Consider the following 17,711-nt stretch of genomic DNA (forward strand, 5'->3'; position numbering starts at 1 on the left):
CCATTCCACTGCCGCTTCCAAACGCGATCCTCACCCTCACAGCTTCTCCGTAAACCTCTCCAGCTGCCTTCTCTGTACACTCCGCTTTCGAGTTATCGATAAGAACCGCAGACCTCTTTTGTTGGTTGATAGATAGCCTATCAAAGCGACGCGAGGTCAAATATTCGACATGCCGCCGGTTCAATTTCGTGCCAATAATATCTATGCGAAATAAGAAAACTTCCCGCCAAAACTTCGCGTACATCTATAGGAGACCGAGCTGCATTCGGAAGGAAAATGTTGACGTTGGAAAATGAACTTCGTCTACTGTATCTCGGATTGTTGCCTCCACGGTATAGCTTAGTAAAATTGGATAATATTTTTCGCATTGCGGTGAAATATCTGGGTTTTTAGGGTCGATAAACCCTATAGGGTGTTTAAACAAAGCGCACTTCTAAGCATATTGGTTAATTAAGTTTGAAATATTTCTTTTTAATTGTAATGATGGCACTAATCAATATTAAAATTAAAGTCTATCTATTGAGAAGATTACTCCGTTGTATAAAGATATAAAATCTGACAATCATCAAGAACAATTAAAGAAAGTTTATCTGAGAAATAATCGATTGAATTTAAGTTTAAGCATATGATGTGAAATGCCTCGTTGATATTGTAGGTGTCTCGTAGTTTAGTCGTCGTAGGATTTCTCAATGTAAAGAATTATAGTTTATATATATAATCTAATATCATTAATATGTGCAGATATAATACGTTTTTAAAATAAGATAAAAAGTATCCTACACAACGAGATGTTAAGAATTAACGATCTCAGAAATTGAAATTGAGAAAACGCGATATAGGAAGTTTCTTTAGGTACTTTGAACAGGGAAATAGATATAATAAATTCAGAAAAAAATTAATTATCGTATAAAAGAAGAAAATAAAAATATTAGAAGTTTGATATTTAATAAATAAGTTTTGCAGGAGAATACTAAGAGATTAAAATGCTTGGTTCGATACATATTTTGCAGAAGAATCTAGGAAAACATCTACGTTAACATTAATATCAGTATTCTGAGAAAACAAAGTATTCTGTACTAAACAGTATATTCCTTATAAATAAATCTTTGTTAAGTTCTTCTGCAAGCATATGTATTGCAAAAAGAATCAATTCGTCCTTTTATTATTACGAAGCTGATTAAACCTTTATAGCGTTATAAAATCCATGCGGAAATGGAGCATGCTTAAATGCTAGAGAGAAACTTTAATTACTCTTTGACAGGATTGTGAATTCCTTTGATCTTGCTAATTTAAAAGAATCTCTATAAAATAACGCGTTGTAAAAACATTCGTACAATCGATAGTTAAATCAAGCGCGAAATTTAATTTATAGATACTTGTGTAAACGGGAAAAGTAAAATAGTGGAAGGAATATTATTCTCACTATTCTAAAATGCAAGATAAATCATGTAATTGGAACGAGTCGTATTTTCTGTTTAAGGATAGAAAAACCAGAGGGAAAGACAAACTACGGTATAATGAAGTTTATCTTTCTATAACGCATCTTCTCGTATCATATTTCTCATGAGCGCAACGTTACGTAATTATATTTTTCCTGCATAAGTTTGTTCAATAGTTTGAAATTTTTAATGCTCTTAAAACGCGATAAAACGAGTTGAAAATAGCGACGATGAAAATGGTACCTCCAAACATTTTCCAGTTCGACCATTCGTTCGGCTTTCTTTTCCCAATTTTTTTATATATAATTAATCCAAGAGGTAACGTAATGGCTTAAAGATTACTTTTATAAAAATGTCAACTATTACATAAAAACTATCCCAAATCATACCCTATAACGTTAAAAAATATTAAAAGAGGTATTAAAGGATGGTCTTATGTAACAATATATTTATAATCGCTAGTTTCGTTCTTATGAACTTTTCATTCACAAAAAGAAATTTTAACGACGAGCAATCACTTTCATCGATTAATTATGGATAAACTCGAATTTGAGCATGTTTCATTTCCATGACAAAGGGTATGAAACGAGTCGAGATCGTTTCGAAAATGAGTTCTACGCGGAATTATCTAGCAATTAAGGTATTAAAACATCGAGTCTGTGCATATTGTTAGCGATAAGTTTTCGCCAGTGCCGTGCGAGCGGTACCGTGCACATGGACGAAGAAATAGCGCAGTGTGTTAAGAAATGGGTTTGTGAGGCCAGGTGGCGTGGATCAAAGCAGACACCAAGGCAGTCCTGGCGATTCACGAACACGTGATCACGAACAACGCGCGTTTATCAGTAACACACAGTGACTACAACACGTGGACGTTGAATATTCGTGGGGTACGCCGAGAAGATCGAGGCATTTACATGTGTCAAGTCAACACGGATCCTATGAAGAGTCAGGTACGAATAAATTATCCTCTGAAATAACAAGTCGTGCAATAAGAAGAAGAAAAAAAAGGAAATGAAAGAAAGATAAAGAAAGAAAGAAAAAAAGAAGGGCGGAGAAAGAGTGGGAAAGGAAAGGAAAATGGTCGGAGAAGTAGAGAATCTTTTTACCGTAGATCCGGGTCAGATTTTTATTGTACGCAATGCTTTGGTATGGAAGGCATTCATTTCAAAGTGAAATCCGTTCTGTGCTTGGTGAAAGTAGTGTTTTCCGACGGTCTGCACCCGCATAGACGGAGGTGGCTAAATTCCAACGAATTATGTTCTAAAATTTTCGGAATTTACATGGCAGAAATACGACCGTTTCCTGTCCCAGCTTAATTAAAATCTGCTTAATAATTAAACGTCTTCGAGACCAGAAGTTAAAATACATTATCACGATTTCCTTGGATCGAGAATAATTCGTTGATTTCATGAAATTAGAGAATTATCCTTTTTCGGATTATATGATAATATTGTCATATCCTCTTTGCAATAGAGCATAATAATACCGATACCTTGGTGTATTGAATTTACAGAGCGCGTTTCTAGAAGTGGTGATACCGCCGGACATAATATCCGAAGAGACCTCGAACGACTTGATGGTACCTGAGGGCGGATCCGCAAAACTGGTCTGCAAGGCTCGCGGCTATCCAAAACCTGAGATCGTATGGAAGCGAGAAGATGGCGCCGAGATTATTTCCCGTGCCGGATCGTCCGGTGGCAAAACGAAAAGTGAGTATGTTTACAAAACCTACAAACCCGTGATTGCGTCTCCAGTTAAGTTCGGTTTTTATCTTCATTACATCAGTTGGAAATACGTCGAGTATTTTTGCACTGGTTGTATTTCTTTAATACGATCATTTTTTGAAAAAGATAATACTCTTTATAAGTCGCATATTTGATTACCAATTGTGTAACTCGGATTAAACAACTCGAAAATATTATTCTACCTGATATTTCAATTATTTCACCTCCATTTTCATTATTAAATTTTCTTTCACGGTTCTATATGACAGGTATTATATGTAAATATGATAAAATTACTGGATATTTCATGGAAAATATGTATGGGCTTTTGGAATTTTATTTGTGATCTATATTAATAATAATCTTTTTGCATCCTTCGGTTTTATCAATGATTTCAGTATTCATACAAAAATATCAGCAATTTTGAAAATAACGATACCGTATAATTTACATTATAGTCAATCAACGTTGAATAAATGAGGATTTATATGTTAGCTGAATCGACCTTGAGTATGCGAAAAGATCGAGAAATGGCGATGCCAATGACGTGTATATAATATGATAATATATTTTCGATGTAAGTGAAGCGGTTCGTATAAAACATCAGATTGAAATCGGAAAACAGGGATAATATCGAAATTGAAGTCAATTCGTCAACTTCACCTCGTACATTTCAATTCATAAATCACAACTTTTTGAAGACCTCCCCTTTTCTGATCGAGGCAACTGTGTCAACTGATATGTGGTACAAACGAAATTTCAGCAAATTCATGCATCTTGTGACTAGAATTTCAAAAAATAGAAATTTTTCTGTGTTAAAAATGGAATAAATTACAGCAAAAATCAAACGAACTTTTATAAATTAACTTTTACGAAGTCGACGCATTCAACGTATGATGGTACATTCAACGAATTAAAACATCCCAACATAATTTTTTCTTTTTGCGACAAATTTTTTCACATTCGTAATATAGTTTGCATGATAATTTTCGCGTATTTTCATACTTCGGTGATTATGAAATCGATTTTAAAGTGCAAGATATAGGATAATTCCTCAGGCTACTGAACTCGTGAGCGAAACGAAACTGTCGCCACTCATATTTCAATGTTTTCCTTCTCGTTGCATCGAATCATGCAAATATTCGTCGCCTCGATACTTGTCACAATGCCGACTTAAGTAGAATTTTGACAGCCATTGAATGAACCAGTAATTTGATACATTCTCAGCGAAGAAATAATTTTCAAACTCGACGTGCACAGTATAGACGTAAACAAGTTAAGGAAAATAATTCATACTTTAACGTTGTAAGATAATACCATGGAACATATGAATTCTAATCTCATTCACTAGACGTGACAAATATGAAACCAGGCGTCAATTTGTGAAAAAAGATCCCACGTCGTTTCTTGAAGTTTCTTTTCGAGGAAAGCACGCGCATTTTTTTTTTTTTTTTTTATGTTAGATAGCGAAATATTAGAAATAATTTGAAGAATAAAAATTTCAGCAGTATACGAATAAACTCACGTTACTCGCATTATCTTGTGAAGCCCTCCAGTTTTATTTCCATTTCGAACCGCTTCGTCTGTTGAATTCGTAGAATTTCATAGAAGAATTCAAGTATACGTTTTTGAGAAATAGTACCAATTTAAAGGTAAGATCGAGTTTCAGTATAAAAGACTTGTAACGCAAGCATGTCTGTTCGAAGAACACGTCTACTTTTACTCCTCTCTTCTTTGATATTTTTCGAGATTATTTTAGTTATTCAAATATAGAGTTCATGGATTCCTTACCAAAAAAACGTTTTAATTTTTAAAAGAATATTTATTATCGGGAATATAGGAAGAAATAAGATGATATTTTTTAGAGACAATAATGCACTCTTTTGCATAAAACAATCGAGTATTTTCATTCCGTCGAGAGAAATGCTGATTCGCAAACGAAGGTGAAACTGCATTTTCACCCTCTGCTGTTCGCTCGCACTTCGTGAGGAGTTCGAGCAAGTAGTATCGATGTGTTGAATTGAACGGGACGATAGCGGAACCTTAAGCTTCGTATCGTATCTAATCCAATGTGTTTGATTAGTAATAGAGCCAATTCGATTATTTACTCGATAAGGTTGAACGAATCAACCGTGTAAGTAGCTTTCCATTAACATCGAGATTCAATTGAAGCATTACACTTTAGATGTCAAAAATCTGAAATTCAAACAGACAATAAGGCAAACAGACAAGTTTTTAAAAACTATATACTTAGTCTTTATCTTTCGTATTGATTCATCAAAAGCAAACTTGCAAATTTATTCGAACGAGAAATCCTTCGAATCAGCGAAAATATTACTTGCACGAGTTCGAATAAACGATTTTTTAAGCAACCAGTCTCAAATAAACTTCTCACTTTTATTCCTCTAACTGACAGCACCTTTACAAATTAATTTTCCATAAAATATCACTGTATTCGTTTAATAAAAAAAAAGCTCAGACCTACGTAAATAATTCAGTTTGGTAAGTTTGCGTTTCGGTTTCTCGAGAAATCACCCATTCGACAAGCGGCTCAGAAAATTTTTCAGAATCTTTAATTCCGCCCGTCTGACTCTGTATTGCAGTAGCTACTGCTGAAGGGGAAACGCTGACTTTGTCGAAAGTAACCAGAAGCGAGATGGGCACCTACCTGTGCATCGCGAGTAACGGAGTACCACCATCAGTCAGCAAACGAATGATGCTGCACGTACACTGTGAGTACGCCCTAATATCGTTTCACTAGCTATTTTCACCGAAAAGATTTATCTCAGCCACCCTTCGTAATCCAAAGATTATCTTCATAGCCGAGGAATGGATTCTGCTAATTCCCGTCTATCGGGTTCTGCCTTATTTTTAGAGATTCTTACACGTTTCTGAACACGTACCATGCACCACGATTTATCAATGTCCACCACTATCGATCTAATTATCCCCCTGGTGTAATAATAGTTGAGGTCATTTACAACGATTTAATATAGAAAATTTAATATAGGAGACAGGAAAAAAGTAGATGAACAACATCTCGATGAATGGTAAAGATTTTATCGCCAATGTTAACGTGATTGTTTATCCGTTGTTTTGAGTGAATCGTCTGGAGCGTAATATGGAGATCTTGTCTGTGATAATTTTTGTTGCTTTTTATATAATTGTCGAATAGATTTTATGATAAGCTTGATCTAGGAGAAACTCGGATCTAATTCACAAATAAGATTGCCAATCTCTCTTGGTATAACAATTTCTTTATTTAGTGATTCTTTCACGATCTATAATCATTCTATCTATAACCAACCGTTTATCAATGCTTCGAAATATTTAAATAAGTCCCTTACGTTTGTTTTCTTCGCTGACTGCACGTGAAGCTGTAAATTGAGTTACATCATCATAGGTAAAACATATTCAACGTCATGTCACACATATCAAATTTGTAACTTGTTTCCTACCGTCATATTCAAAATAAATATACTTCCAAACTCGTATCATTACATTGTCATAACAAAATTCTCTTCCTACGCGAAATGTGGTAAAATGCAAAATCTAGACAATATTTTTCATTAAAAATGCTTGAACTTCTTTACTATAAAAGTTGTAGCGATTGAAATTTTGAAAAAATGTATTGTACATATAAATACTTCAAAAGTATTATCGGTTCTAATAATAAAGCAATTACTCTTTAGCGCTTGAAAATTATCGTTCGCTGTAAGAATATATTACAGCCCTTTTATTGAACCCTTCAACCTTTATTTTCCCGTGAAAACAAATTAATGTTTGATGCTTCATAAATCGTGCGTGTTTTCACGAATCAATTATTTTATATATGGAGATAGAAGCTTGGGAATTCATAATACACGTGTATTGAGACTTACACAGTGTTATCAAAACACATGAATTTGTTGTTCAGCAACGTAAAGAATTTAAGAAATGTAATTGATGAAGAAACGTTTATTTTATACGAATTTCGCAAATCTTCAAATCTCTAAAAAATGTCATCAAACATTAAAAGCCTAGGAAGTCTAAAATTTCTATAAAACCGAAAAATACTAGAAATTCTGAAAATAAAAATTCTAGATCTTTTTGAAGTCTCAATACAAATAGCTATCATTTTACGTGCTGAAACAAGATCCATCGAAACGAAATTGATGGCGTTCAATTACGTGTTTAACCATGTATTTCCCTCTGTTCTTCAAGGAAAAGAAGAAAGAGGAAAGGTGAACAGAATTCTTTGAAACATTAAGACATAAAAATTTCTTAAAATTCACGACGCCGAGAGACGAAATGCATCATTGACAAAGCACAAGGAATAGAACAAAGAAATAAAATTCCTCCGGCAACTAGACCACGATAAAGCCATCATATTCCCGCCACTTAGGCACGGAGTGTATTCTGTGAATCGCACAATGTGAAGCCGCGGTCCTATCCGACGCGAGTTGCAATCTTAAGGACGTCCCACCTCAAACCAAATGCACACAGCATGGTTAGGCTACCAAAGGCAAAGGAGAACGAATGAAGAAGAAGCAAAAAGAAAGAAATAAAGAAGCGAAGAAAGAGGAAAGCAAGAGTGTGGTTGCAGCGAGTATGCACGAAGATAGCCATCGTATTCTTCTTTACATAATTTCAACGTGGCAAAAGGGAAACTCGTATCTGTATTAGAAACGGAGAAGAAGAAGCAGTGAGAAGGTGGAAAGCGAGAGGATGATTGCAGACAGTAACGGAGTGGAAAAAAGAAAGTAAGGATAAATTGCAACTTAAATAACAGCAGAAACGAGCTAAGGCGCGACGAATATAGTCTACAAAGCAGAATCCTGGAAAAAGAGATAGATAATATAATTATCCTGTAGACGATATATCGACTGCTAAATATAGATAGAAAGTAAAAGAAGAATAAGCACGAGAAAGGAAATGCGTACGTATCCAATGGAATACGCAAAAATAGTGAATAAAGTTTAATAAAGGCAATATGGCAATTTATAGTGCTCAAAGAGTAATCGAAGCAGTTTTAATCCGTTAATTTACATTTATTTATCTTTAATCTTAAAACTCCACGCTTACAATTAGATCTCAAAACCGAAACTGGCACACAAAATTGAAAATGAACAGAATCCCCAAATAAAGTCTAACAGTAATTAAACCTACAAGTTCAAGTCAACAACGGAATAGTGAACGAACAAGCAAGTTGGAAGAAAAGGCGTGTAAGCAAAAGAACTGCGAAGTGAAGCACGAATCAGTGGTGTAGCCAAGGACCGGCGAGTTAAATCGCGGTTACTATTGCGTTCCTCGGTGTCTTAGGATCGAGAGAGAGGTAATTCTTCGCCGGAAATTGGATGTACCTAGGTTCCTGCTACGATCTTGCACCTGCCCTCGAGCGATAAGATCGTGCGGGATAATCGAATTTCATTGAATACGCTCCGTGCCCGCAGACCGTATAGACGATTGCATTCGCGAGCTATTGCTTCGAAATTCAAGCGATCGGGGCTATTGTCGATTGAGAGACCAGGCTGAGGAGAAGGACAAACCGGATCATCTCGAAGATGGCTGGAGGATCGTCTGTGTGTTACGGGGAAACGCTCAAAGACAGGCAGAGAAAGGGGTTTTACGATCGATCCGGTTCGACTCGTTCTGATTGTTACATCGCCACGCAAAGCGAGAAATTTACGTGGTATCTTCGTTGGGAACGGGTAACGATCGTCCCTCCTTTTATCTTCCACGAACAAGTAAAACAGAAGAAGAACGCGAGAGGACCTGGTTTCCTATCTCCGTCTTTTCTCTTTTTTTTCTTTTTGATAACAGCGCGCGGTCCTCGACGCGAGTCGAAAGGACCTCGTTGCCTGGAAACGTGACCGGAGGGAAGGAAGAGGAGAGGCGCGAATTTTTGTCCGATTCGGCCATTCCAAAGGTCTTCCGCGAAATTTCATTTTGATACAATTTCAAGATAGGTCGTTACAACGAATCTTAAGGGTACTCGCGCGCGATAGAACATTTATTCTATGAGAGAAACGACGATGCTTCTTTTCGCATGAAAGCGCCACTAGGACTCTTTCTTTCGTTAATTCGCTGGCTGATAAGGAATTTCTTTCCGTATCTCTGCTGCGAGAAATTTGTGAAAGAAATTTGTTCCTGGAAGTAGGAAATTGAATATATCGAAGTTAATGTACAAAATGTGGAATGTTGGTATTGAAGCAACATCAAAGCACTTTCAGAATAATTTCGTTAGAGTTAACGAAAACCTTTATTTAAAACGTCTTATAGACCAATCGTTTCTCGATATTTTTAATGAAGAATAACAAAAGGACCTCCAAAAGAAATTGCACGTAAGAAAACTACGATGCATCATTACGCCTGTGAAAAAACATATTCTCCGAGAAAGATGGTATTCTTTGAATGATTCGCATATTTTCTTCCGCATAATTTTTTAATTGCAACCATACCACTTGTCCCAGTTACGTGGACCACTCTGTATATTGTCGACAACTTTTCTACGTTCCATGTAACAGACAATATGAGTTTTAAAAACTTGTATCATTTGTTCACGTGGAAAAACCTTCTCATTTTTCTCACCAATGTCTAACTCATATCCGCCTAGATGGTTCGTTGATGTTTGATGAAACGCGTTGATAATGTTCAACATATCCTCGCTATACGAACGTACATAGCGACAGAAGTGGAAAATCAGATTAATAATCTCTGGCTTCTGAATTAAACATGCAGTGGTTCAAATTCAGCGCGTAATTCCCAATTGTGCAATAGCTGGTCATTATTGTGCAGAAAGCCTGCTTAACCGTTGCCAACACCTTCCCACCATTTTGCTTTCCCTGTTGTACAACTCTTGAATAGCAACGTGTGAATGGGAATAACTGACACATCGGCTGCGTTCACAGAGCTCTGGTTAATTGTTGGTTGATTACACGCGATTTACTGGCCGCGACCAAAACAAATTCGATTGTTTAATTAGCGTGTCTTACAACGGTGAAACGATACGCGAACGAGACTCCGTTCATCGCGTGATTTATCACGTTAGTCATAGTTATCTGTCGTTTTTACTCGTCAGGAGACGATAATCGTACAGAATATCGTATAAAATACACGAAACGAAGCAGCATATCTGTTGCATAACTTTGACAATCGCTGGCATTTTAATCGATGATTATCTTTGATACGATAAAAGGAAGAGTCGAAAATAATATTAATGAAAGAGTATCGTAGTAAAACATGGTTTACCTATGCAATAATAGAATGGAATTGGGTATTATCTTATTAAGGTAGAGACATCATGGTTTTCTCATTCTAAAGCGAGGAAAATGCTGCTTCCCGTGGACCATACTTATCCCGTGGAAACCGCAGTCTTCTCTATCTAGAATTCCTTAATGTCTTCCCTTGTAAGCTTATTTTACGTCAAAAAACAACACCGTTTAAATGGACCTTAATTCGTCAGCAATCTCTTTATTCTATTTTTGAATAAATATTTTCTTTCATTTACACTCCCAAATGACAATTTATTAAAATTCAAATGTAAAGAAGTTCTCGTATCTTATCAATTACTACGTTTATTTTATTAATCGATCTCGTGATTAATCTTTCTACATTTCAATAAAGTTCTGGTTATAATTTAATACTTTAATCGCAATTAGTTATCCCTCGACGATTCTAAATTTTATTATTAAAAACACCTATAAAACATAAAACTGAAAGGTTGCAGTTTTCTGTTGGTTACGTATACCTTCTACGATGGTACTCAAAAAAACAGTAAACCTCAAAGTGTTTATTAGCCGAAAGTTATTTAGCAAGGTGGCTCGGTTCTGCAGAATATTTCGGTCAAGAAAATTAAAGGGTTAGATTTACTGGGTCACTGTTCTACCCTAAATAAACGTGCCCACTAGCTATCTATCTAGACCGTTTCACTCGCAGGACTTAATTTAGATTCGTGCGGATTAACTTCTAACTTTTGACCGACTCTGCAACTAGTCTACAGCTACGAACCTTTTCACGTCACTGATCACGCTACTGATTCTTCCAATTTTTATTTGCAACAATGCACGATCTGATAAGACAATAATATCGAAATATTTGCACCAATAATGAACCATTTGATCAATCTTCTTTGATCATTTTGAAGAATATATTATCTATGAGAATCACGCGTAATATACCGCGATCCAACAGTTTCATTTGACAGAAAACTAATCGATAGAGGAGAAAAAACAAGGGGTACAAGTTTCCAATAGACCTAATAGGCGATGCTAGTCGAGGCTTCGCGAGTTCCTCGCAAATTGAAGTAGCCTCGATGCATCGTGCTACCTGCATTTATCGCGGCTGTCTGCGTTAATCAAACTGATTACAACTGCCGTAAATCGCTGTCGCTGGTGGAACAATTTCGGGCCAGTTCACCTCTTCTGGGACAAATTGTACGAAGCTTTATTTTGTTCCGCGCAATTCCGCTTCCATTCCTGGAGTATCGCATGTAACAATCGCTTTGTAATTGCTTATGACGATACATGGAAGAACTTATAAGAACATAACTAGTTCCGCCACTATTCCAAATTTTCATAGTTGGAAGGTTAAAATTTATATATTAAGAGAATTTCGGGAAATAGATCTTAATATGTCATAAATGTCTTATGTACTTTACTATTCACGTATTAAAATACTTTGGTTTTATTATAACAGTATGTAAATTTTATCAAAGTATACGAATTAATGATTTTTTTTTATTCGGTAGAATATTACAACCAATTCTTACGAAGAATTTTTAGTAATTACGATGGCATAATATCTATAACCTTATGGTAAGGCTACTTCTTTTAGTACATATCTTAATGGATTAAAGTATCTTCTTTGGTGGTCTATTCTATTTAGAAGCTGGGTGACTAGAGGATTGTAATTCTTAGTCAAGCGCATACTGTAGCTGTTACTGAATTTCAAAATTTCTTCTTTAACTGTTGCTATTTTTAAGTCTCTGTGTATGGTTTCATTGGTTTACATACCGAGGGGCATTACAAATAAACCTGAGCGTTTTCGATTGAAATCGTTCAATGGATCTCAATGTTAGAGTTGAATTCCTGCATCCCACAGTTGAATCCCGTAGATCCATACAGGTTTTAGAATGATTTTGTATAAAATGATTTTACTTTCTAGACTTAATTTCAAACGCTGACCTATGAGCCAGTAGAGCTGTCTTACTTTAAGTAGAACTTACTTATTTCCAAGTTAATCTTTCGTTTAATAGCATTCCTAGATACTTTACTGTATCCATGGCTGGAATTATTGTGGTGTTTAGCATTACCAGTGGACATGTGCATTTGTTTAAGATGAACGTAACATGCGTTGATTTGCCTTCATTTGTGTTAATACGCTATGTATGGCAACATTTTACAATTTTATCCAAGTGCTCCTGGAGAACTAGAGAAGCTACTTCGGGGTTTTTCATTCGCTGTTAAGACTGCAGTATTGTCAACGAATATAGCTCTATTGACATTGGCCAAAGTGAGTAGATCTGTCGTATAGATAAAGTATAAGATTGGTCCAAGTACACTGCCTTGTGGTACTCCAGCCTCAGTAGAAAAAGCTGCAGTTGTACCATCTAAAAATCTAATCTTAAATTGTCTGTTATTTAGGTAAGAATGCATGATTGAATAGTATTGACGAGACAAAATTTTTTTGAGCTGTAGTAATCCAGGATGTCATGCCTTATCGAAAGCCTGTTTAATGTCGAAGAATACTTCTGAGTAATATTTTTTCTTTTCCAATTCCCGGCTAATATTATGTATAATAGGGTATACCTGTTCGGTTGTTGAAGGCCGTTTCGGAACCCAAATTGATGATTTGGAGTCGTCATGGTATCATGCAGTATGGTACGTAGGCGTTCGCTTAACTGTTTTTCGAAGAGTTTGGATAAGCTCGATAGTAAGCTGAATGGATGGTATGATACTACTTTCGTTCGTGAATGAGTGTGATGATTAACAGTTTCCATGAGAATGGATAATAACCAAAAATGGATGATTACGTCAAAAATGGATGTCATGAGTGCTATCCCCTTTTTTGATAATTCTTTGATCACCTTATCGCTGATCATGTCGTGTCCTAGGGCCTTCTTAGAGTTAAGGTTTTTGTCAATCATTGCATTGACTTGCTGGGAAGAAAAGAACTTGATAGGGAAAGAGGCTTGGCTTGACGATTGAAGATGTTTAAATATCTCGGTTTCACACGAAGTAAATTTAGGAGAAAACGGTTTGAATACTGTAGGTAGATGAGAAGCGAATAGGTTGGCTCTGTCTATGGGACACTTTGACCAATCACCACGTGGAGAGCTAAGGGAAGGAATTATTTGCTGTGATCTGGTGAGTCTGTTCGGAACTTTCCAGAGAGAGTAGTTTGTAACGGATGTGGAAGACAGCTTCTCCCGATATATTTGAAAACACTCATTTCTGAACTTTTGTGGAAATTTTCTGGTTGGGTTGTTTAGTTTCCGTTTGTCTTCTATTTTGTTTTCTTCAAGTTTGTCTACTTCAGAATGTCTGCTACTTTGCCATAACCTCTGTAATTTCCTTTTATCTTCGATTTTTTCTTTATAGCGTTTGGATACTTGTGTTGGGTTATATACTCTAACTTTTGGAGTAGAAGAGCGACACGCATTTATTATGTTGTTCGTCAGATACTCAATTGCTGCATCTATACCTTCTTTTGTTTTTAGTGGTTTGATTTTGAAATGTTGAAGGATTCCCTAAAGTGAGACCAGTTAATTGGTTTGTTATAGATTCAGATAGCAGGTTGATTTTCAATAATTGTAGAGCCGACTGCTACAATAACTGGTGAGTGATTTGAGGACAACTCTAGAGAAGAATTAATGTACCTTGAATGTACCTCGGGGATATATTTTTGTTTATGAAGAAGTCAAGCAATTTGTTTGTGTCCGTAGGCCAGTACGTGGGCTCATCTGTACTAACGTAATTTAATTTATTTGATAAAATACTTTTGTATAGTAATCTACCTTTTGAAGTGATATTTCTATTACCCCAGTCAATACGTTTAGCGTTAAAATCGCCTCCTGCTATAAACCTGTGATCCAGACTTTAAAAAAAATGATCAAAATCCTCCTGTAATAGACTGTGCCTCGAAAAACAATACATAGCAGGTATTTCAAACGGGCTATGCCAATCTTGAATCATAATGTTAGTTGCTTGGAGATGATCCTTCTTGTACAGTGGAAGTCGTAGTGCTTGATATTAGATTTTATAATAATACCTGATCCGCCAAATATTGTAACCGCTGGCTTTAAACTAATTTTTGTCCGTAAAATGAGTTTCAGAAATAAGCATTATGTCTATTTTTTGGCAGTTTAGAAGATTTCTAGGTCGTTTTTATGTCGAGCCAGACCGTTAGCGTTCCGATACGTATCGACTTCATTGCATTGTAGCGGCACATGAATCATAGGACGAGGCGGATCAGAGCGACTCATGTTGTTATTGCGCCTCGAAACACGGACACAACCTTGACGTACGAAACATATCGACAGACAAACTCCGGACAAAACAAAGTCACCGTTATGGGCAACCGTCGATCTAAGACAAATTCAAATTTTCCGACCAGTATAAATAAACGGACGCGATCGCGAGCGAGGCAATATATACCGAGTATCTACGATTTATCGATCAATATCTACGAGTCGAGTTTTCCGCGAGCGATCATACTCTATCTTTGCGAATTCATTTGTACGAGCGTCCCTCGATGGTATTTATATTTATTATATTTATTCAAAATATAATTGACGGGTTGCAGCAGCAATTTCTCGTATTCCAAATTATTAATCCTCACTCGATACACTACAGCATTAAACGTCATTTTGTTTATTACACTAACGTTAGCAGAGGAAGCGGGTTATTGATCCGTTCTGTTTGTTTCTCAATTAGTTTCTCTAGTCCGTAAAAAATTTCTGTAGTTTGTTATTTTGTTGAAAATTTCGTTATTTTGTTTATTACTAGCGTTAGCGGAGCCAGCAGGTTATTGATCTGTTCTGTTTGCTTCTCAATTAGTTTCTCTAGCCGGTAAAGGATTTCTGTAGTTTGTGCATTAACTGTTTGGCTGTTATCGTGGGCGTTTATTGCTCGTATTTCCTAGAATTGCCCGAGTATAGGATACGAATGAAGAGGCAAGTCTTAAATGACTTCTTATTTCGTTATCTGGAGAAGTAATATTAGGATTCGGATTGTATTTAAGTCTAAATTCAAGGTACATTTTTTTACGGAGCACTTTATGAGCGGAACAGCCTTTATAATTTTTTGGATGATTACCTCAGCAAGGACGCATTTCGGAGGAATGTCTGTCGGTTTAGTGCACTCCTTTGTTCTTTTGTATTTTGTATTTCGTAATTGTACTTCACAATTTTGTCAATGTTATAAATGATTTAATTATTTATTTGGATTTTGTGTAGCTGTGTGTTTTATATCGCTGATATTAGTTATTTCGTGTCCGTGCCATAGAAGTTCTTCCTTTAATTCTTCTAGGTCTGCTGAGTAATGTAAGTTGCGTAGGATTACACAAAAAGGTCTGTCCTGTCTTGATTGAAACAGTGTGAAAGTTAGCATTCAGCATTTTTAGAAATTGTATTATTTTTCTATATGAATCAGGGTTACTCGATATTATCTTGACCTGGTCATTATTTACTTTTTAATTTTAATTCGTCTGTACTGACGACACTTATCAAAGTTTTCGTCATTATTTGTATGTCTATGACGTCATCAGAGTGGGTTGGAAGAGATGGGGAGTCCTTCTGTGATAGTTAACTTTCAGGTATATCCATCAGGTGTATCTAATAGTACAAATCTATTGGAGGTTGTTATTGCGTTTGTGGCGGATCGGTATCAACAGGACGCCGACAGGTCGAGGCATCATCCCGGGCGATCCGCTGGTACCAACCACCAACACTAGAGGGCTACGACGACAACGAGTCTGCCTAACTCGCTAGCGGTCGAATATACGGACGATTGATGCAAATACCGCACCTAGCGAGACTCCCTCTACGTCTAAGACAAGGACTACCGGGCATAGCCTTACTGACGAGTCCACCGGTAGTCCCGGGACGAAACGCACAACTAACTCTCTTTTCATCCGTCACACGTTTATATCAGAATCTTCTTTGGATTTTGCATTCCTTTTTATATCCTTTTTCCCCTCCGGACTTCTTCTATGCTTATTTCTAGAAAATTCTTTGGATGAGTGTGGCAGATCATTTAGATGATGGATTAAGGAATGTCCTGGTTGTATGTTCGAAGCCATCTCCGAACCAGATAATACCGATTATAGTGAAAATCGGTATCAACGATCGAGTAATTTCATACGCTACTCTTCGTTTTCACTTCAAGATACATAGCTACAGTTGTCCTTTTCTAACGGTATTATTCGCTTACTGTTTGTAAACTGGCGGAGGATTATAGCAGACGTCTGTACGCCATGACAGCTGGATCACGACTACGAATTAATGATGAATTAGTAATTAGAAGCAGCATATATTGACCTGTTTATAAGCGAACATTTTACACGCATCTGTCCCATTTTTTAAAGTTGCTTCTCTAGATATAAGACACTTTTTTCCTTCGCAACAGCATTAATGACAAATAAACGAATGAAAAACGATCGTCTAGTACACGCGGTCTCCGTGAGAGAAAACTACGTCTGTTCGGGAAAGTTTCGCAAGGTCGATGCTATTAACGAGATTCCTGATACCGGTGACGCACCAGTAACGACTGCTATAGGAAGTTGATACTAAAAAGCGACGGATAGTTTGTACACAAATTCCGAGGCGACTCGGTTCAACTTCTTCTATGAATTTGAAACTCGTCGCGAATGGAATTCTTCGTTGAACAGGCGTTCAAATTCGCCGAAAGGAATGGAATTCGACCACTTTCCAAAACTTAAAATATGGATTTAATTGAATTTTACACCACTCCCCTCCGATGACTATGTATGAGTTGACTAAACTTTCATCGACCAGTGGGATATTTATCGAGGAGAAACGCGATTCTGATGACAGATCGATCGAAAGAAGCTTATGCATATTTTAAAGTATACCTACTCTGCAAATATTATTTTAAGATATATCTGACGACTCCTTTGAATTTAAATCTCGTATTAAAATTCCAACGTTATTGGATTCTATTCTTACTTTGAACTACGTTTAAAATACGAAACATTGTAACCTGCAATTTTTCTTTCCCAGAGAACAAGTATTCTAACGTTAAGATAATAAATCTAAAGATATCCTTTGTGTAAATTATATCACCATAAGCAATACAATGGGTGCAAAAAAAGTATTTACGCATACCTTTATTTCCCAATGAAATGCTTTTTTATCAGCTTTCACGTTTCATTTTTATAGTATCAAATTTTTGTAGTGAATCCCATATAGATAGGAGAAATCATAGTAATGGTTTGAATCAGTAATGAAAAATTGTCGTTTTTATTGTCCACGCGCCAATCTGGAATTTCGTCTCTTGTTTCCATAGATAAGAACTTTACGCGCATACCTCTTACTGCAGTATTGGAT

At 36.2% G+C, this 17,711-nt stretch overlaps 1 protein-coding gene across 3 annotated transcripts in view; it reads left to right on the forward strand.

Moving 5' to 3' along the window:
• The window catches only part of LOC117231840 (lachesin-like), a 180,417-nt gene that overhangs the window by 146,723 nt on the left and 15,983 nt on the right, over positions 1-17,711 (forward strand). For all 3 annotated transcript variants that reach the window (XM_033490681.1, XM_033490678.1, XM_033490680.1), the window contains 3 exons: positions 2,204-2,389; positions 2,953-3,148; positions 5,767-5,895. In XM_033490681.1, coding sequence (XP_033346572.1) covers positions 2,204-2,389; positions 2,953-3,148; positions 5,767-5,895 — 511 coding nt within the window. The remainder of the gene's footprint in view (positions 1-2,203; positions 2,390-2,952; positions 3,149-5,766; positions 5,896-17,711) is intronic.

Source organism: Bombus vosnesenskii, unplaced genomic scaffold, assembly GCF_011952255.1.
Source record: "Bombus vosnesenskii isolate JDL3184/JDL3185 unplaced genomic scaffold, Bvos_JDL3184-5_v1.1 scf7180000013274, whole genome shotgun sequence".
NCBI lineage: Eukaryota > Metazoa > Arthropoda > Insecta > Hymenoptera > Apidae > Bombus > Bombus vosnesenskii.